Below are 21,274 nucleotides of genomic sequence, written 5' to 3'. Positions count from 1 at the left end.
ATTAAGCACTGCTGGTCAATGGAATCAATTACTTGTTGCACATGAATGCACATCTGGTTAAATGAATGTGGGTATTCTGGTGAGAAGTTAGACAAAAATTTATTTTAAAAAACTATGACCTGGGATGCCTGGGTGGCTCAGTTGGTTAAGCATCTGCCTTTGGCTCAGCTCATAATCCTAGGGTCCTGGGATCAAACCCTACATCAGGTATCCTGATCAGTTGGAAGCCTGCTTCTTCCTCTGCCTACAGCTCCCCTTCCTTGTGCCCTCTTTCTCTGACAAATAAATAAATAAAAACTTAAAAAAAAACCACAACTAATAAGACTCATAGGAAATTGACATCTAGAAAATGCTGGCCAGCTTTCCACATGATAGTAAACATAGTTTTAGACCCTACCGATCAGGAAAATATAGTAAAAAATAAGTGTAGGTAAGTTGGTACTCTTATATGAAGGCTTTGACTCCTGGTCCAATGTTAAGGACTAGGGCCTATCAAGGTAGCTCCTCATTTCCTCCCTACCTCCCAATCTAGAGAGAGAACTCCGGGTTGCACAATTCTAGTGGAGGACCCAGGCCTCCCAAGGAATGCCTGGCAGAGTCGCCTGGATCTCAGGAGCTCTGGCACTCATTCGTCTCATCATTCATTCCTTCAGCGAGGACTTAAGGACTGCCTCCAGCTCACTGGCACGTAGTTAGCCACTGAATGAAAGCACTGACACCCCCCCCCTCCGCACCACTGTTTAGAGACACTTGAGCACAGTGGAGTCAGAAGGGATCCCATGGGCTGCAGAATCCAAGGCCAGAATCCAAGGTCTGGAGAGGAAGACAAACAAGTCTGGGTCTTGCAGCAAGTTTGGAGCAGGTCAGCAGGTGGTGCTCTGGTATCCTAAGTCCCAGCACATGCTCTCCTTTCCCCAGCATGGCTTCCAAGTCCAGCTAAGTGGGAGAGGGCTTCGTATATCTCAGTCTCAGGAAGCCCAAGATGGCACCCGGGCGCAGACGGCCATCCCTTCTTGTCGTCATTCATATCTGTGAAGGAGGTCATGAGGAGGTCCTGCCCCAAGCTGCCAATTATTTGAATAGGTCAAGGGAACTTGAGTTTAAAGCACAGCTTTTAATCTGGACTTTGGGTTTCATGACTTGCCATGTTCTGAAAGGAGAAAAAGAACATAGGTTTTAGCTATAGCCCCAATTACTTGTGGGTCCCACTCTGATAGCAATAGATTTCTAATTATTAGCATAGCAACCAGCACACTAGTTGTCCCCTCTGGGTCTGGACTCACTCAGTACCTCCTATCTGCAGAGCTCTCCTGGTCCTTTCTCCCTATCCACAACCTCTCCATCCTTCAACATCAAAATTCATGCCTGCCACCCCCCTGGAAGTCTTCCAGGACCAATGGCTTCATTGGCCTCAGTTACCACTAATTTGGCATTTTATAAGTACTTAATTTCATCATCAGGAAACATTCTGTCTTTTCCTATAGCAGAACCTTCCTCAGGCCCTCACAGCACCTTGCACAGCAGGGCCCAGTGGAGGTTCTCAGTACCTATTGGTCGAATGAATGAGTGAGTGAATGAATGAGTGAGTGAATGAATGAGTGAGTGAATGAATGGTCAGTAAAACCAGAAGATGGAGCTAGGGCTACTGTGGATGTCAGAGCTGTTGTCTCTATACTATCTTTCACAAAGAACTCAGATCACTCTATAAGCGATAACCTAACCCATCCTAGAGGGCAGATTATCCATAATATCCCCATATCTGGGCAAAGACAAAGAGGCTGAGGAAAGAGAAGTTGAAGGTCATAAGGAGTTTCCACCAGGAAAATAAGCGAACATAGAGCAGACCATTTGAATGACAGGGTACTAGTATTATGAAATCAGATCAGCGTCCTTGAGAGATGCATCACGTGACTTTGAAAGGTAATTCCAGGAGAAGCAGAGTGTTTGCGTGATGGTGACATCATTGTAATAAAAGTCTAGGGATCATTTGGATATAGAAGTTTTTTTTTTTTTTTAAAGATTTTTATTTACTTATTTGCAAGAGAGAGAGCACACACGAGAGAGAGCAATTGAGAGTACAAGCAGGGGGAGCGGCAGGCAGAGGAAGAAGCAGGTTCCTCAATGAGCAGGGAGCCTGATGCAGGACTCGATCCCAGGACCCTGGGACCATGACCTGAGCTGAAGGCAGCCACTTAACCGACTGAGCCACCCAGGCGTCCCTGGATATAGAAGTTCTGTTTGACCAATGCCAATAAACAGAATGCTTCCTCCCTTTATTTTTTTTTTTTTTAAGATATTTAAAATTTATTTATTTGAGAGAGAGAGAGGTAACATGAGCAGGGGGCGGCAGAAGGATGGGCAGATTCCTCACTGAGCAGGGAGCCTAATGCAAGGCTCCATCCCAGGACCCTTAGATCATGATGTGAGCAGAAGGCAGATGCTTAATTGACTAAGCCACCCAGGTGCCCCAAGACTGCTTCCTTCTTTCAATGTCACACCTTCATTCGTTAGCCTCTGCACTAAAGATCTGGGTCAAATTGTCTGTAGGCAGGTTATCTTAAGTGATTTTGGAAAAGATGGGGAACACTGTTTATCAGAATCCACCAGACAACATGAAAACTCAGACTTTAAAAAAAAAAATCAGTGAGAAGTATTCTAAAGGGACCATCTCAGAGCCTGAGGAGCACAGGGGCTTATTAGGAAAAGCATGAAATTGATCAGAAGAGTGAGATCCAAGCTATTCTTAATCAATCAACCAAGACAAGGTCAGTGAAGGTCCGCCCCTCCTTGGAAGCCTTCCAGAACCAACAGCCCATGGACCTTCCCCATCTACCTCACCCATCGCTTGATACAGAATCTTCCTTTGCTTTGAGGTTTAAATTTTGTGACAGTCTTGACTTTGGGAAGCCAAACAGCACAACCCATGAAACAACAAGACGGCAAGTGAGAGTTGCACCGGTCCAGGTTTCCATACCAAAATCAAAAAGGATGGAAATGCACAGATAATTAGGGACCAGAGCCAAATAAAGAAGGTACTGAGGATCCATCAAGGCCAGTGAGGGTTTTGGGGAAAAAATGGTCCCTGTGGGTGTTGAAGCATCTCACCGGGCCTCTGCAAGGAGGTGACATTTGAGTAAGCCCCACCCCGAAGGTCAAGAACTCAGCGTGGGGAAGGGAGAGGCCAGCAAGGGATCCTGGTCCTGTTGGGATCTGGAGCCTGTTGCCGCTGGTTCTCACCTGCTGGGCCACCTGGCATGGGAAGTGAGCGTAGCTGTGTTGGCTGTGACCATAGCACAGGCCCATGAGCCTCAGGACCGCATGGCTTTCGTTGCCGGCGAATCTGTTAGATGAGCCGAAGGCAAAGTGGTAAGTTCTCTCGGTGAGGTGACCTTCTGGCTCTGCAGGGTGGGCCTTCTGTCTCTCCAGGGTGGCTGCCAGCTTCCTGAGGGAGGAGTCTGAGAGCTTGTGTAAAAACCTCTTAAAGCTGGGGTGTCGTCGGATCTGAAAGCAGAGACGAGGGAGGCCATCAGGGATGGTGGCAGAGAGCCCCCTCCCGCCAGCTGCCCCCTGCCCAGCTCCATGCACCCAGGCTGGGCTCCTCCCCATCCCACGGGAGCCTCTCAGACTCTGCTCTGCGAGGTTCAACTCCAAGCAGCAGAACAATGTGGGGAAAAAAGAAAAAAAGAAAGAAAAAAAGCAGGTCTCTATATAACGGAGGCTTAAATAGCAAAATAGCATTTACTAGCTGTGGGATTTCCCTGAGCCTCAGTTTCGTCAGGGCATGGCAGTAATGATGTCTGGTGCCTGCACGGTATTTTGGGGGGAGAGGATTCAGTGAGGTCGTTTATGTAGAATGTTCCATGCGGAGTAGATGTTGGGTGAATTTCAGTTCCCATTCTCAGTTGTCCCCTCTTAATATCTAAGTGTCCTGGGTTGCGTTCCAAGGGCTCAGGGGCCGGTAGTTTATGTGGTAAGTGATGCAGGGAAACACTGTAGGGGTGATGGAGATCTGGGACAAGGCTGGGAAGGCAGTCCACACACTCCAGCTACCGAGCCTCGTCCTCATTGGCCACCCCAAGAGCGGGGGTAGAACATACTCCTCGGAGTTATCCCCGTAAGGGGGGTGGTGATCATTCTGGCCTGCCGTGTGGGTGGCAAAATTGTTCCAGAAGCCAGTCCTCAGGCAAAAGGACAGGGTGCTGGCAGTGGGGGGCTGGGCCAGTGTGCATCGTGGTGGTAAAGTGAGACACTCCCAGAGCCCGTCCTGCTCATGACCCATCCATGACTTGCGCGCATATCTGATACCTCGTATGTGGTCTGGGTCTGTCTCTCCAAGCAGACTGTGAGGCTTTCAAAGAGGGAACTTTCTATTACAGGCTCTCCAGCAGGAGTGGAAAAGCTAGAAGCTTGAGAGAATTGCAGACCACATTGATGCTGAAATGTGGGCTGAGGCAGAGTGAAAAGGAAGCTCGCAGAGGACACGATCAGTGGGACTGGCGGGCTGGACTTAGGGAAGGAGGCTTCCGGGGAGGTCGGACACGAGTGAAACCTCGAGGGGGATTTGGATTTGGGGAAGTCCTGGCCGGCTGGGTGAGCCCCATGGGTATTATATTATTTTCAGCTAACATTTATCTCATCTGCTATGTGACTGGCATTTTCTATATATATACTAAGCCTTGTCAAATTGATATATAACCCCCATTTTGCAAAAGAGAAAACAGAGGCTCAGAGAGGTTAAGGGACATGCCCAAGGTCACTTGGATGCAGAGATATGGAGATTGAACTCGGGCCTCAGCTGTGGGCCAGCCTTGGGGTTACTGAACAGCCCTTACCTGCTCTCCCAACTGGCCATCCACTCCTTGGAGAAGGTCCACCAGCCTCTGAATGATCAGCTCCTCTAAGGAAAATAAAGAAAGATCCGCGGACTGTTAATGAGTTCTGCAACAACTCGCCCTCCCATTACAGACGATATTGTTGTCTCTAAAGCACTTCTGAAGGGCAAGGAAAAATCTTCCCTGAAATTAGGGCTGGGGCATGAAAGCTTTACTTGAGTTTGCTTTATAGAAACTGAAAGGATGTTGGCCAGTCAAGGCTCACCTCAGTTCCATTTGACAGATGGGGAAACTGAGACCTCCCAATGTCCCTGTCCAGGCTACTGAGTAGTGTGGTCAGGCATGGGAGTTGGGACCAGGAGCAGCTAATCAGAAAGCAGGGAGGGGGAAAGGCCACGGCCATAGATGCAACAAGAATGCGTCCATGAGGGGCGTGTGGGTGGCTCAGTAGTTAAGCTTCTGCCTTTGGCTCAGGTCATGATCCCAGGGTCCCGGGATTGAGCCCTTCATTGGGCTCCCTGCTCAGTGGGTGAGCCTGCTTCTCCCTCTCCCACTCCCCCTGTTGTGTTCCCTCTCTTGCTATGTCTCTCGGTCAAATAAGTAAATAAAATCTCTAAAAAAAAAAAAAAAAAAGAATGTATCCACCAGGCTGGGCTGCAAGACCTAATTGCACATACTCTGGATATTTGGTCCTTTTGGTATAAACTAGTGGCGGCTTGAAATCAGCCATGGTGGGAACACTTACACCATAGAAATCTGCAAATCCTGCATATCTGGGTTCCCCACCAGGCCTACCTCCAGTCCCTTTGCCAGAACATCACTGGTTATGAGACCCAGAGCCAGCTGGGAATTTTATATGAAAGATTCAAACAAAAGAGGGGGGGTAGCATGGGGTGAAGTGACACCCCCGCGGAACAGACAGGTGTTCTGTAGCTGATGAGAACCTTCCACCTGCAACTCTGCCCCAGGAGCCCCAGCGGAAAGGCCAGCCCTGCCTCTTCCCGGTGCTGCTGGAGTCTCCTGGGGTGTTTGTCAGCACCTTCCCAGAGCCGGCTCGGATTCACCGTATGAGACCCCCACAAGCAGAAGCCCCGGGGCAGCTGCCGCAGGAGAGGGCAAGGTGATACTAACTAGATTCGAACACTTCATCCGGCTGCGGTTCCTCCTCCGGCTTGTGGCCTCTGATCTGGGAGAACACTTCTGAGGATCCAACAGGGGTCCCTTCTGCAGGCGAGGACTCCTGGACCTCGACATCATCCAGATCTGAGGGCAGAAAGGAGATGGTGTGAGTGTGTTTTGCAAAAATCTCAAATTCACAAGCACATCACAGGGGTCCAGTTCCCGACAAGAAGCTGTCCAAAGGCACTGGCACCAGAGGGGTCCTGGTTTCCCAGGCTCCTCAGCGAGCCCCCAGCCCTGCAGGGCCCAGCTCAAAGTGCCTTCTTCACCCCCTCCAGAAATCTCCTTCTTCCTTTCTGCCGGCAGCCCCTTCTGCCTCCACATAGTCTGGGAGAAAACGGCAGACCTGCCAAAGGATCCCACCCGATCAGCCCGCTTCCCCTTCACTCCATGAGGCCTGACTGAGTCACTTTGCCTATGTGAGCCTCATTTTCTCCACCTGCCAAATGGGAATAACGAGACTGACTTCACGGGTTGCTAGGTGGTTAAATGAGATGACACATGTGAGAGGGGCATGTAGGAGGCCCTCCTTTGAGGTCAAGGGAATCGCGGTGTACCTTGGCCTGTGGAGTTGTTAAAAGGCAGAGGCCCAGGCCACATCCTACTTCACCCAACCTGAGTCTCTGAACTTTTCTATTTTTGTGTGTTTATGTGTTTATGTATGGGGGGAGGGAGGGCTTGCGTTGTGGGTGGTGGGTCCAGTGGGTGCCTGGCACCCACCCCCCTCCACAGCCCTCCCAACCCTCTCAGAGCAGAGAGCCAAGGTCAAGCCTGGGGCTGAGGCCCACGCAAGGGGAGGCCTGGGGCCCAAGGGAGCCCCTGTGACCATGGCAACGCAGGGCCTGCTCACCGAGGCTGCTGGAGGTGGAGGGCTGATGGCCCCCCACACACTGGGGCAGAAAGTTGGACCTCCTGTGTGGTCGGGACTCTGGGTTGGCGACGCCTGCAGCCCCCGCTCTCTTCGGTTCCTTGGAGCTGTGTTTCTTATGAGAAAAAGCTTTCTTGAAGCTGGACTTTTTCTCAGGGGATTTCCTTCTGCAGGGTGGGGACAGGCTTTCCATGGCCACCTCTGGTTCCTGGACTTGAAGCTGTTGTGGGGGAGATGAGAGAATACGAGTCAGGACCCCCAGATTGTGAGGAGATTGCGAGTGAGCTGGGGAAAGAGACCAGCACCCCCGAAACAAATGGAGACCCCGCTGTGGACCAGAGGGCAAGGCCTGTCCAGAACAAGGGTGGCCTGCAGCCACGGGGCTGGCTGGTAGAGGCTTCGGGAAGGAGGGAATGGAGCCCGGCTCTGGAAAGACGGAACACTGTGGGAGGGGCAGGGAAGTTCTTAGGCCAAGCAGGAGTGGGGTTGTCCACAGTGAGGGTCAGGATCTGTGTGGGGGAATGTCTGCCTCACCTTCTCTCCCCACTGCTCCTCCGCATCCTGGAGTAGGGCCGTGATCTTCTGGATGAATTCTTCTAAAAGGGAACAAAACGCTTCCTTACATTTGAGTGTGGAGAACAGCTTTTCTATGGTCAGCCCTCACTTCCTAAGGCCCCAGTGGCTCCCTGGGTGAATCTGACAGGTCTCCACGTTGCTAACTAGCATGCCCTTGTTGGTTGTCCCAGGCCTGGCCATGGGGACGAGGCAGAATTCCTCAGAAGTGGCCTGAGCTGGTTCTCTGGGAATCTATTCACTTAGGGTGCAGCACTTGCAATGTACCCGTTAAGTGTGAGGAAGATAACGTAGGCCCCTGCCTCCAGGAGAAGGTGTCTCAAGGCCATCTGGAAAGGCTTGGTCCCCACAGGTCCCCTGGCCCAGCACCTTCCTCCTCTTCCCTTCTCAATTCCCCTTCAAAGCACAGTTTCTGTGGGAAGCAGACAAGGCAAGACGGGGGATGTGGAGGAAGTGGATACTTCAAAGGTTCTCCAGACACACAGAACTGAAAGTTCTGCCAATGGTAAGGGAGTAAGAGCGATAGCACCATGGGTCTGTTGAACCTCGCCCCTAGGGGCCCTCCCCTCCCTCCTCTCCTCCGGACTTCTCCTCAGGCCCCGCTCTCAAGCCAGGCTCCAGAACCACCACTATAATAACAATAAAGGGCAGCTAACATTTAATAGCTCTGAATAGCTTATTCACTGCCCCGAGGCTCTGGACCCCGCCTGCTGTGCTCTGTGGAAGTCAAGGCCAGGTCACTGCCTCTTTCTGGGCCAGTTTCTCTTCTGGGTGGGGAGGGGTCAGGCCCCATGATTTCCAAGGGGTCTTTGAGAAAAGGAGGGGGGTACTAACTGAATTCCAAGGCTCTGTCAGTCTGCAAGGCGTCTTCGGGTCCCTGGCTTCCTGCCTGGGTGGCAAGCTCAAAGGGTCTTGGAGCCCCGCTGTCTGTGGACAGGGCCTCTTGGATGTGGGGTTCCTCCGAACCTGAGAAGCGAGAAGAAATGGTGGGTGTGTTTCATCCGTGTGAGGGGGTTAACTAACACAGAGAAGTTAGCAGAGGTTCCAAAGTCCACTCCATGGCTAGAGTGTACAAAGGCCGTTCTGGGGCGAGATGAGCAGGGGGTCAGGGTCAAGGCTCTGAGGTACTGGTCCAGACCTTGCTCCCTTATCCCCTTGCACTTCTTAAACTGGCTTTCCCGGGATTGGCCCTCCTCTCCTCCTTCCTCCAGTAACCTCATTCCTCCTCCAGCATCTCGGTGGTGTGGAGAGTAAAGGCCTGATTCCTTGGCATGAATTAACACAGCAGGGCCAGAATTCCGCCACTGGGGTTCTCTATTTGGTCCAAAACATTGCCCCTCCTTTTTAAAATGTAAATTTTCCTGCCCAGGACAAATGGCAAGTCTAGGCCATTCCTCCCTGCAACCCAGGTGGCAAGGTCTAGCCCTGGTCCCATCACTGGTGGGCCATGTGAACTTGAATGCATTGTTTGACCTCCCCAAGCCTCAGTTCCCTCATCTGTAAAATGGGGATAACAATATGGCTATGAAAACTGATTGAGTATAGATACACAGTGTGGAAGGGTCTTATTTTACAGATGAGGAGACTGAGGCAGGCACAGAGATGGGGAATGATGTAGAAAGTCCTGTCTCAGAGTCCAGCTGTCCTGCATCCCAGGTTGCAGTTCCTTCCTACAAGTGCGATCCCCTGCCGGGGTCAAGAGGCTGGAGCTGTGAAGCGATGGGGATGGCTGAGGAATTCCTCAACACAGTCTCCTCTGGGGGCTTAGCTGGATTGCCTGCCTAGACAGTGAGGTTTCATGTGTGGAGGTCACCTGCTATCATCCCTTCCTCCTCCCCACACTGCTTGGGCCAGAGCAAAAGTCAGAACTGGGACGGCAGCCCTTAAAATGGCCAATATGAACCAGGGAGAAGGTTCCAGAGCTGGAAGCAGCTGCTTTGTTGCTAGTAACTCAGAGCCTACTTACCAGGGCTGCTGGAGGTGGAGGGCTGGTGGCCCCCCACACACAGGGGCAGAAAGTTGGGCCTCCTGAGCGGCCGGCACTCCTGGCTGGAAACATCTGCAGGCCCCGCTCTCTTAGGCTCCTCAGAGCCATGTTTCTTGTGAGAAAAGGCTCTCTTGAGACTCGACTTCTTCTCTTGGGATTTCTTCCTGACGGCTGGTGCTGGGTTCTGTGGAACCACCTCTGGTCGAGGAGCTTGAAGCCGCTGTGGGAGAGATGAGAGAAACTGAGTCAGGACTGACCTTGAGGAGAGGGAAAAACTCCCCGAGAAGCAACTGAAGAACAACCAAGTGCTTCAAGATGGCCCCAGGTGAGGGAGGTGACAGAACCCAGAGCAGGGGAGCACTGAGGCCTAGAAGGGCAGATGGGGCTTAAGCATAGAAGGGCAAGTGGAAGGGTGGACAGTGAGAATGAGGAAGTGGCAAGCCTCTGGGGGTCTACACAGACCATTTGCTCCTCACCTCCTTCTCCCACTGGTCTCCCACTCCTTGGAGAAATTCCACTATCATCCTGATGATAGTCTCCTCTGGAAGAAAATGAAATGCGCCCAGTTAGAATTAGCGAAATGCACCACATTTCTCTGTGTGCAGAGAACGCTTTCTAAGGGCAGTCTTGGACTTCTGAGATCAACTTAGTTCTTCTGTATTGAGGGCACTCTTGAAACAGTTCCTCAGGCCACGGACATGAGAAAAAGCACCATGTCCCAGGAGCTAGTGTTTCTGAGAGAGAATTGGAAGATCCACAGGGAAAGGGGAGCTGGCCAAAGCACGAGTTCTTATGCAGGCCATCTCAGGTCAGTCCTTCAAGAGTTCAACCTGTATCCCACTGCTACCTTTGACCTTTACAGATTTGTGAATATCTGCTTTGGGTTTGGCAAGCTGTGTGACCTTGAGTAAATCTCTTAACCTCTCTGGACCTTCATCTCTTTCCCTGTGAAGTGTGAATCATCATCTCGGTTCTGCTTCCCTCAGATGGCTATCAGGCCATCAAAGAACGGTGCTTGGAAATACTGTGGGAGCCTCATACAATCTTCTCACCTGCCAAATTCCAGTGGGGGAAATAGTGGTGACCCAGCCTAACTAAGGCCGAGGACAGAGGGACCCCAGCAGGCATGACACAGACAGCCTGCCCCATGGATGCCTCCACTAAGTCTTTACAAAGAAATCACAAACAACATAAATGGTTTTCTTTGATACCCCTCTCACCGATCCAGAGACAATATGCCTGGGAGTAGCCTCTGCTAGCTGCCAGCTGACTGCCTTATGCAAAAGAAGGTGCAAACAAGACTCCCCAGTCCCGGGCTGTCTACAGATTTTGTCACCCTCCCATTTCCCTTCCTTGCTTCTGTCTCATTTATAAATCTTGTTGGGCTTTTGTTCCTTGACTCAGTCTACCAGCTGATTTCCTCTAGTGTGAAAAAACAATTAGCACGTAAAACACACAGCCTGCAGACCAGCCAACTAAATGTCTTTTAGTTACTCTTTGACAGATGCATAGATGTTTTATTATCTTTTAAAATATGCCCATTCTTTATAGGGACTTAGATTAATAGAGCATCACTATCGATTTTAGTAGGGGCAACAACAGTGTTGTGGTTGTGCGTGAGACTGTACTCATTTCTTGGAGATGGGTGCTTAAGTATTTAAGGATGAAGGACCATTTTACTGAAAATGGCTCAGCAACAAAATTGCACACACACACACACACACACGAAGCAAATATTGGGCTCCGTCAACAACTGGGAGTATATGAGTGTGCACAGAACTCTTCCACTTTTCCATATATGTAAATGTATATATAAATTCTAGATACCAAAAAAAAATCTATATTCCCTCTTCCATCTTCCTTCTATAAATTTAAAAAGACTAAAAAAAAAAAAAAAAAGGCCCATGCTCATTAACACATAAGGCAGGAACATTTGCCAGTGGCTGTTCTAATTCCTGAGACTCCCTTCTGTGAAACTCTAAAATAAGTAAATGTGACCGGAAGCACCAGAAGGAGCAAGATCAGCACAGGCATTTTTTGAAAGGGACCATCCAAGGTCTAAGCAGTCATCCAGAACAATCCTTTTCATTTGGTACGGGCCACCCCAGCTGCAGGGAAAGAGGACACTGAGTAGATTCTGACTCACTGTCAAGGTTTTTGAGCTCCTCTTCCTGCCAGTGACCTGTGGCTTGAGAAGAGATCTCCGACACTCCAGGACCCCTGTCCTCAGTGGACAAGGACTGGTGGAGATCAGAACCTTCGCCACCTGGAAGAAAGCGGAAGGTCAGTGTATGTGTGGGGGTGTGAAGGCGTGTCCATGACATTCTTCTGACTTTGTTCATAAACACATTGAAATGGCACAGAGCTCACAGCAGAACAGGAACTGTAGCTCTAGGCTTAACCAAAAAACCAGAAACGTGCCAAGGTTTCCATTTGAAAACAGGCTGCTTCAATCAGGCATTCTTATTCTCATTAAAAACATGGTCAGTTTGGGGGCGCCTGGGTGGCTCAGTTGGTTGAATGTTCGGCTCAGGTCATGATCTCAGGGTTCAGGGATCAAAAGCCCCTGTCGGGCTCCATGCTCAGTGGGAAGTCTGCTTGAGATTCTCTCTCTCCCTCTTCCTCTGCCCCTTCCCCAGCTCGTGTGTACCCTCTCTAAATAAATAAATAAATAAAATCTTAAAAAAAACCCAAAACCACCACCACCACCCATGGTGAATTTTGAGTGCTACAGGGCAAAGCTCTGATTCCCTCCAGGTGCCTGCAGGCCCTTCCACTCCAGGACCTAAGTAAGAGTCAGGAAAGAAAGGCACCTTGGGGACCAGCTTCCTTATTTTCCAAATGAAGAACCAAAGGTCAGGGAGAGGACTTGCTCAAGGTCACAGAGCAAGTTTATTCCTGATACAGCCGAGCCTAGAACCTGCACACTCTTTCCCCCTCTCTGGCCCCACCCACAGTCCCCTCACCTCTGGATTCAAGTCATGGGCTGGGCTTCCCTTCTCACCTCCCGCCCGGCCTTCCCATCCCCTGCCTTGCCCCATCAGCCCCCCTACGCCAACCCCACCCTGTGCCAGCTCTGGGCCACGATTATCCCAAGAAGTAGCAACTGTTTGTTATCCTCATTTTATGGATGGAAAAAAAAATGAGGCTCAGAGAGGAAAGTCGCCAGCCCCGGGTCGCCCTGGTGGCAGCCAGGTTTGACGGCAGGTTCTCAGCCACGGTGCTGTTCTGCCTCAAAGGAATTTCCCAGTGGAGCTGTCCCTGATGGTTGCCCTGCCTTCCAAGTCCCCTCTGTTGAGAGGTTTGGGGACCCCCGGCTTAGAGTACCCTAGCCCTTGGGGGTGGGGTGGGGGGGTGACCAGGCATGGTCTGCTCACCCTTAGGTACTGGGCCCAGGTCAGCCTCCTCAGAGTGCTGGGCAGCAGCCACCTTGGGCAGCCCTGTCTCTTGGCCTTCGGCCTCTTGATCTTGGGCCCCCTTGGTTTCCTCAGCAACATGTTTCTTGTGACTGTGTTTCTTTCGGCTGGCCTTCTTGTCGTGGGCTTTCTTCCTAGAAGCTGTGTCCCCCGGTGTCTCAGGGGTTTCTGCAGGCTTGGAGAGGCTGTCCTTCCCCTTTGCCTTGTGGCTGCCCTTTTCTTTAGGCTCCTCCGGGCCTGTCCTCAGAATGAAGTTTATAAGGGTCTTCAGCCACCCCTGCTGGCCGCGCTTCTGGGCCTTGTCCTTCTTGGTGTCCTGAGGAGGCCTCTGGTCACTGGGGAGAAACTCCCTGTTCTCCTCTGGGCTGAGGGCTGTGGCCATGGTGTCCTGAGCCGTCACAGACCGAGCTGGGTTCCGGGGACATCTGGTGCCATCGCTGGCCGTCCGGTGGAGCAGCCGCCTGGAGGGGGTGGTGAGCATGGGCAGGGACAGGCACTGGCAGTCCCATGACTCTGAGTCCCTCTTGGGGCCGTGTGACCTGTCCAGAGACCTGGCTCTCCTCCCTGACAGAGGCTTCTTGGGTCCCCGCAGATTCTCCATGGGCACTACGGACAAAGCAAACAGTTCCCTTACAAGAGCCCTACCACAGATGCGACCGCGGCCGGCCAGGCTGACCTGTGCTCTGAGCCACTGTGCCCATTCATGCGAGCGACAACCAACCCTCAGAGCTGTTGTCTCCATTCAATGCCTCAGCAGTCCCGGGAGGCTGGGCTAGCCTCGTCTCCGTTTTCCAGAGGAGGAAACTAAACCATGGAGGTCATGCCCCAAGTGTCATAGCCGGCAACTACCCCAGGGCACAGCCAGAAGGGACAAGGCCTTGCTGACACCCAGATTTTCGTCCGTTGAGACTGACTGACTTTTCACCCCCACAGAACTGGAGGGTGATTAACTCATGTTGTTCCCAAACCTCTGAGTTTGTGGTATTTTGTTACAGCAGCAATAGGAAACTAATACAGCTGGTGCCCCTGGGGACTTCAGGCAGCTCGAGCATGCTGCCCCACCTGAAATATGCCAGTGACCTGAGGGTCTGTCGCACTGGCTGCCAGACTGTTTATAAGACAGCTCAGTAAATGGCAACTGTGCTCCTCCCATCACCCAGGCCAAAAATGTGAAGTCATCCAGACCCCAACCCATCTCCCCACCTCCTCCACCAACCCCCTGGGTCAGTCTAGGCCCCAGCTCTGCTCACTGGGGCTACACAATACCTCCCAGTGGGTCCCTTCCCCGCCTGCCCCCCTTCTGCTCTTGTCCTCCTCCCAGTTTCTCCCTCAGCAGCCATGGGGATACACCCTAAGTCAGAACATGTCACTGTGTTGCCTCCAACAGCTCCTCTTTCACTCAGAGTCAAAGTCAAAGTCGTTACCCTAACCACCAAGGCCCTGTACAACCTGGTCCCATTGCCCTTCTCGAGACCTCTCAGCACTCACTCCATGCTCACAGCCCTGCTCCCTGCCTCAGGGCCTTCACACAGGCTGTTCCCTCTTTCTAGAACATTCTTATGGTCTATTCCCTCACTTTCTTCAGGGCTTTGCTCAAATGTTACCTTCCCAGAGAGGCCCTCCCTGTGCATCCCCCAATAAGCACATCTTCTCCCCCTTTACTACGTCATGTTATGCAATATCACGTCTCTCTCTGTGTCATTATTATCTTCTGAGTCTCTCTTCCTTCACTCTCTTTTGCAAGGTCTTGTATCCTGAGCACCTAGCCCTCCATAAGCCCTCCTTCCATAATGAATAAATGTACAAAACAAAGTTTTAGTAAACAAAGTTTAGTAAACTCTAGTCAAAGTCTAGTAAACTTTACTAAACAAAGTTTAGTAAACAAAGTTTAGGGGGTGCCTGGGTGGCTCAGTTGGTTAAGCAACTGCCTTCGGCTCAGGTCATGATCCTGGAGTCCCAGGATCGATTCCCACATTGGGTTTTCTGCTCAGCAGGGAGTCTGCTTCTCCCGCTGACCTCTCTCCTCTCATGCTTTCTCTCTCTCTAATAAATAAATAAATAAATAAAATCTTAAAACAACAACAACAACAACAAAGTTCAGTAAACTCTATAATACATAAGGTGTCTTTGGGTGTGTTTTTGACGTAAAGCCAACATATCTGGACTGGTCTCATCTTACAACAGTGGGAGCCCTTCCTTAGTCCATCCAGAAGGAAGCAGCTGCCCATGGAAAGGGTGACAGAAAGAATCATCTCCTCCTGGGCAGTGTTTTAAGTAGGGCAGGCTGTGAGCAGTGCACCTACTTTGCATGTCTTTAATCCAAAACTCCTGTGGTTCCCGATTCTTTCAAAGTTGTTCAGAAACCCTTTACCCTTTGGTGCAAGTTAAAAGAAAAATAAAATACCGTCTTGAATCCCAAATCTGAGCCCCCAGAGATTGCTATGGAATTTAAATCCATGGCAGGCTATTCTACTTTGTAATTATAGTCTTATTATGCATTTACTAAGTATTAGTGTATTATATATTCATGAATTATGTATTTACATCATATCTCCTGCATTAACCAACTAATTTATTACTTTATGTTTTTTAAAAAGATCTTATTTATTTATTTGACACAGAGAGAAAGAGAAGTAGGGAGAGGGAGAGGGAGAAGCAGTCTCCCCACTGAGCACAGAGCCCAATGGAGGGGCTTGATCCCAGGACTCTGGGATCACAACCTGAGCCAAAGGCAGACGTTTAATAACTGCGCCACCCAGGCGCCCCTAGTTCTTTATTTTAAAATGTGCTTTCTCACATTCTAGCTAAGAGATGCAAATAATAATCTATAATTGCAGTTTCAGATGTGTGCGGATCCATGTGAATATGAGGAAAATACATAGAGAGAGAGAGAAAGGACAGGCATGGGGGAAATACAGGGAGATTTGAAGGTGAGCGTAACTTTCAGGATGTTGTCCCTCTTTCGAGCACGGGTATGGGGAGAAGGGACTGGGAAGGGTGGCCAGAGGCCCCAGGTACCAGCAGCACAGCTGGGTGTCCACACATGGACAATCTTGGAGAAAATGAGAAAACGGGCTGGGGAGGAAGCAGGAAATTTGGAGGGCTTTATTTGTTGTTTAATGTTCCTTCAAAGGAACATCTGAGTTACACCAAACCTTTAGCACTCTGTGCCTGCATCTTATATGGAATTAACGAATGCTCTCGAAAGCCTGGGAAATCTATGGTCATGCTTTTGAAAAGTGGTGTGGGGTAGGCTACACGGAAGAAATCATAGAAGAAAATATTTTCTTTCTTTGCTTTTATGTCTTTCAACAATGTTCAATAAGCACCCGCCAAGTACCAGGGATCAGGCTCGGTGCTGGGGATATAAGGAACGAGAGGCAGGTTGTGCCCTCGGAGAGAATGTTCTGGTCTTCTTCAGATGGGCACCACAGTAAGTGGTAGTGACGGTAATGGTCTAGTCCTCTGAGAGTTCCTCTCTCTTTAGTAGCACACGGTCTTAAGAGAAGATAAATTTAGGTTGAAGGTTTATTTAATTCAAGATCCAAGTAAATTGGGCCAGAAATATTTACTGAGTGATGTCAGGGTTCTCTCTGCCTTTTCTGTATATTCCTGTGGTCAGGGCATGTTGGATGGGGTTGGCCGAGAGGCTATTCGATAACAAAACCACCGAACCAGCCAAACACAGCAGAACACCCTCGTTCAGCTCAGCCCCTCTTCTTCCTGTGCTAACTTGGCTCCAGAGGCGGGGCTGGGAGTGGTAGGGGGGTGGGGGTGCATGGCAGGGAGGGTCGGAGCATCCTTCCCAGCTAATGGGAACAGAGCTGCGGTAATCGTTTAAAAGCTGTCATTGCTATGGAAACGGTTCCCACCATTGCTGATGGTCGCAGTGTCCTCCTACTATCTTTGAAGGACACGCTGCTACTTCTCATCAGAGCATCGGTATAATTCCACCAGACAGTGGTGTCCTTCTCCATGTTTTCTCAAGGAAACTGCCTTGATTTGGCCGCCCCCTCCCAGAACATCGACGCCCTGGGCCCGAGGGAGGCCAGGGAGAGCAGCAGCTGCCGAAGCCTCAGAGGCTGACTGGCAGAAGCCTTTCTGAGGCTTTCCCCAGAGAGGAGAGACCCAGGATCTCTCAAGTTCTCCTCATTCCAAACCAGGGACCTCGTCCTCCCTTATGGGTCTACAGCATTCGATATTGCGTTCACATGGCCTCTCTACTTCCTTGAAACTCTGCCCTCCCTGGGCGGCCATGACCTCAGGCTCAGCCCAGCCTCCCTCTACCTCTCTGACCAGCGCTCCTTCTCTATGATGCTCCAAAGATCCTCTCTCCATATGCCAGCAGGGAGTGGAGAGAGTGCGACTGGCCCAGGAGGTCACGCCTACCCTCCCCCAGGAGACACCAGGAAGAGCCTCCTGTTGGCCAATGTGTCTTCAGACTCTTAAAGTCTCTAAGCCCTGATTGTGTTTACACACACACCCCACACCCCCCCACACCCCAAATTCTATGTGTGCTGAAATTAAATCTTTCCAGAATTTCTAATTATAATATTCTGCCTATCTAGAATTCAGCAAAGCAAAAGTTTTTCTTTTCTTCCTCTTTCTTTTCCATGTTCCATGCCCCTGCCCTGTTGGTGGTCCACCCACTCTCGGCTGTTCGGGGAATTCCACCCTGTCCTGGAAGTAGGTGCAGACCAGGAACCCTGAGACAGCAGCCAACCCTGACTAGTGAGGGGCCCCAGCTGCTCCTGTAAACTCGTTTATGACCTTCGCAGAAAGTGGACTTTGGAACAAAGTCCCAGCCTGCTCCGAAACCCCCCAGGTGAGACGCAAAGCTCAAGTCTTCTGATAAGCCACGATCCAGGTGGGTGACGTGTTCACAGCAAACACCGCCCACCAGAGAAAGCCCGAAGAGCTGACCTTGAGGGACCAAGGAGCGGGACGTTTGCCAACTTCTTCGAAGCGTGCTGCCATCTTTGTTTTATTGTCTGAATGATAACACTGACCTCATCTGTACTCCATTCGCTCCTTCATTCCTCTGGCCCCATTCCTCTGTAACTGCTCTGGCTCCGGTTCACAGACAGGTTCTGTGGCTCCCCTTCTCCGCCCTGGGCTTCACACAACTGATGTGAACAGACAGCTGGACAATCTGATGGAGTGCCCATGGCGCCCATGGGGGGGCCCAAGGTCAACACCTGCAGACACTCATTGCCGTAGGCTGAATGTTTGTGTGTGTCCCCCCCCCCACACACACCTCGATATTAGGAGGCAGGGTCTTTGGGAGGTGATTAGGTCATGAGAGCAGAACACTCTTAAAAGAGACGGGCTCCCTTGCCCCTTCCACCAGGTAAGGGCACCCTGAGAAGGGGAGCACCTGTAGAGGCCCCCAAGAAACACCAAATCTGCTGGTGCCTTGTTCTTGAACTTGCAGCCTCCAGAATGGTGAGAAATAAAGGTCTGTTGTTTAAGACACCCAGGTTGGGGGCCACAGCAGCCCAAATGGGCTCACACACTCGTGGGTCACAGAAACAAACTCTAACACACATAAGCCTACGTGGCTTCCTAACCGTGTTATTTTTCTTAAACCAAATGCAAGGGAGTAACTGAGTCTATTTGCCGCCACACCACCGCCCCCCTCCCCAGGCTGAGAGAGAGGATCCCAGCCTGCCTTGTTCCCAGTGGGGACCACCCTGCCTAGGGAGTTCTCAGCATTTGTAGAACAAAGAAGCAAGACACAGATACATGCAGATTCGACCTGTCACCTGTGCGCTGCCCCCAGAATGTCCAGAATGCTCTGGATGGTCCTCTGAATTGGTCCAGATGCAAAGCCATGGCCCAGCAACCCTGACAGTCTGGGGGTGGGGAACTGAGGCTCTGAACAGTCAAGAGACTTGCCTGGGTGCCTGCAGCCAGGAAGCGTAGTGAATCGGGGCTTGAATCCACCTCCTTGATTTCTAAATCCTTCCTTTTCTCTCCTACACCAAGGGGCCTTCCGTAAATACAAACACACACCCAGGGACCTCCTGGTCCACATGCATGGAGATAACCAGATCTATAGACACGCACGCTGTGAGCTGCCCACATGGAGTCCCATGTCACGCATTCTTGGAATGGACGCCTGTGCCTGAGGCAAAGATTGTAAACACCAGGAGGGGCTCATAGACCCCTGAACTAGAGCCAATCAGGAGGCTGGAGGGTCAAGGGCTATACCCTAAGGTCACACTTGCTTCTCACGGCATGGGTGGCCCATAGACACTCCTAACTCCTGGCGTGGGGGCTGTGTGCGTCCAAGTTCAAAGCCTTCAACCTGGGCTCCCGCAGCGATGTAGGTCCCATGGGAAGCTCCCACACCCCCCACATGCCATGCAGGGAGGGAGGGTGGAAAGACCTTCCACCTCCACCGGCCAGAATCAAGTGGAGGGTGAGGCTGTCATCTTTTCTTTCAAAACTGTCCTAGTCCCGTGCCCACCTCTCAGGTGTTAGACGGCAGTGATTCAAGGTGTTTCTTCTCCTTTCATTCCTCATAGGGTCCAGGAGCAAGAAGGGACCAGAGAAGGATCTAGCCCCACCTCTCGGATAGGATTCCTTTAGGCCACATTCCTGGCAGGGAGACTTGTCACCCATACTGGAACACTTCCTGCAGTGGGAAATTTCCACGCTTCGAGGCAGGGGATTCCACACAGAATCAGGCCAGCCTATAATTTTTTTTTAAGGGAAGTCCTCCTTAGACTAAGCTGAAGTCACCAGCAGCAGTCCCTCTCACCTGAGTGGAGGGCGTGTTGCCCTTTGAGTCCTCTCTGTCCCCATCCATCATCCCGATCACCGAAGTCACCTCAAATCACACGTTTTCTAGACCTGTCCTCCTTCTGGGCACCCTGCCCCTGGTAGTCACCTGCTGGTCCTCGTCCACTTCAAAACATGAGGCCTAGGCCTGGATAGGGGCTCCAGCCAGGGCCCAGCCCCGGCAGAGGATGGGATCTTTGCATAAAGCCTCCGGCCACAGGACATCTGAGCAGCCACATGGCACCGTTGGGGGTGCCAGTTCAGAGCAAAAGGTGGACTTTGACCGTCTGCCTGTTCCTTATCATCACTGCCAAAACACACTGATGCCTGGTGCCTGTTTTCCAAAAGGCTAGGCATTTGCATCTTTTGAGGATGTTTCCAAAACCACAAGAAAGAACTACCTAATGGTGGAGCTTCAGGCACTAGGACCCAGCAGTGGGGCAGACTTGGGGCATGGGTAGTGTAGTGATCATTTCCAAAGCTGGGAAACCCCTAAGATAACCACCACTGCCCACCATCCAACACTAGACTGTGCTCTGCTCGTGTCCCATATGGTCCCCAAGCCATCATGTCCTGTATCCAGGACCACAAGCACTGCAACACTATCATCCCCTCCTCAAATTGTTGTCAGAGCCACAGGCCACCAGAACTCTTCCTAAAATCTTCCTGCCCTTAGACTAACTTCTAAGAACGTTAAAGTGTTAGAAATCGAATTGAGCCACGGGTAATAACAATACCTCCTGTTTATGTAAGGTTTCCCTTTACAATGGACCTTCCCATAAAGTCTCTAACTTGACCTCTACAACGTTCAATAAGGAAACAAGCAAGAAAGATGGGTAATACTGCTCCCATTTTATAGGTGAGGAAACTGAGGCCCCCAAAAGGGACTGTCCTCGCTCAGGGTTGCTGGGCTAGTAAGCGGCAGGCTTGGGACTTGAACTCAGCACTTGTAGTAAGTTCAAGTTAGTTCAGAGCTCTTTGCAGGATAGCGTTGAGATTACATCACTGAAGTCTGCATTGTCTAGAGTTGTGGAAACTAAGGCCTAGGGAAAGCCCAACAAGCAAGAAGCAGAACTGGAGTTTGACTCAGAGTCCTGGGTCTGCCCCTACTTTCAGGACCCCGAGATACCCACTACTCTAGCCCCCTAAAGAGAGAGTATCGTTCAACTAACCTTAGACCACAGAAGTCACTGCCGTCACAGAACACCTTTGGCCAGGATCTCCAGACCAGGGGCTCTGCGTCGGGAACCCCCGCAGTATCTGGGTACCACTTCCTGTTGGCTGGAAGTTGGACCCAGAGGGTAATCCCCCTGGCTCACCCAGGGAGAAGATGCTGCTATTGAGCTGCCAGTTTCCAGTATCTCCGAAGATATTTTGGTCACCGTAAATTTATATCCTAACTCCCAGGAGCTGAGCTCATGGGCAGCCAATCCAGAGAGCCAGGGTCAAGTTTGCAAGCTACGGCCTCACCCTGTCCTATCACAGGGCTGCTTCCTGCTCCTCCAGTGATAGGAGGCTTACCTCAGCTACCTGGGGGAGGGGGAAAAAAAAAAAACCCAGTTTCATTTGACGACTTACCTATTACATCTAAACATCAACAAGAAACCAATACCAGAAAATAACCTTGGACCTG

At 51.0% G+C, this 21,274-nt stretch overlaps 1 protein-coding gene across 1 annotated transcript; it reads right to left on the bottom strand.

The window, feature by feature from the left end:
* Nucleotides 1-291: 291 nt before the first annotated feature.
* On the bottom strand, nt 292-20,980 carry BNIP5 (BCL2 interacting protein 5). The gene is made up of 12 exons (XM_044254761.1): nt 20,814-20,980; nt 12,817-13,461; nt 11,586-11,705; nt 9,916-9,980; nt 9,419-9,659; nt 8,287-8,418; nt 7,414-7,475; nt 6,862-7,099; nt 5,964-6,095; nt 4,833-4,897; nt 3,238-3,501; nt 292-1,150 (listed from the first exon to the last, which is right to left on the bottom strand). Exons 2-12 carry the CDS (start codon nt 13,454-13,456, stop codon nt 1,115-1,117), a joined length of 1,995 nt encoding a protein of 664 aa, XP_044110696.1. The 5' UTR covers nt 13,457-13,461; nt 20,814-20,980; the 3' UTR covers nt 292-1,114.
* Nucleotides 20,981-21,274: the final 294 nt, after the last annotated feature.

Source organism: Neovison vison, chromosome 1 (genome assembly GCF_020171115.1).
Source record: "Neovison vison isolate M4711 chromosome 1, ASM_NN_V1, whole genome shotgun sequence".
Lineage (NCBI taxonomy): Eukaryota > Metazoa > Chordata > Mammalia > Carnivora > Mustelidae > Neogale > Neogale vison.
This window is presented reverse-complemented; position numbering and strand designations above follow the sequence as displayed.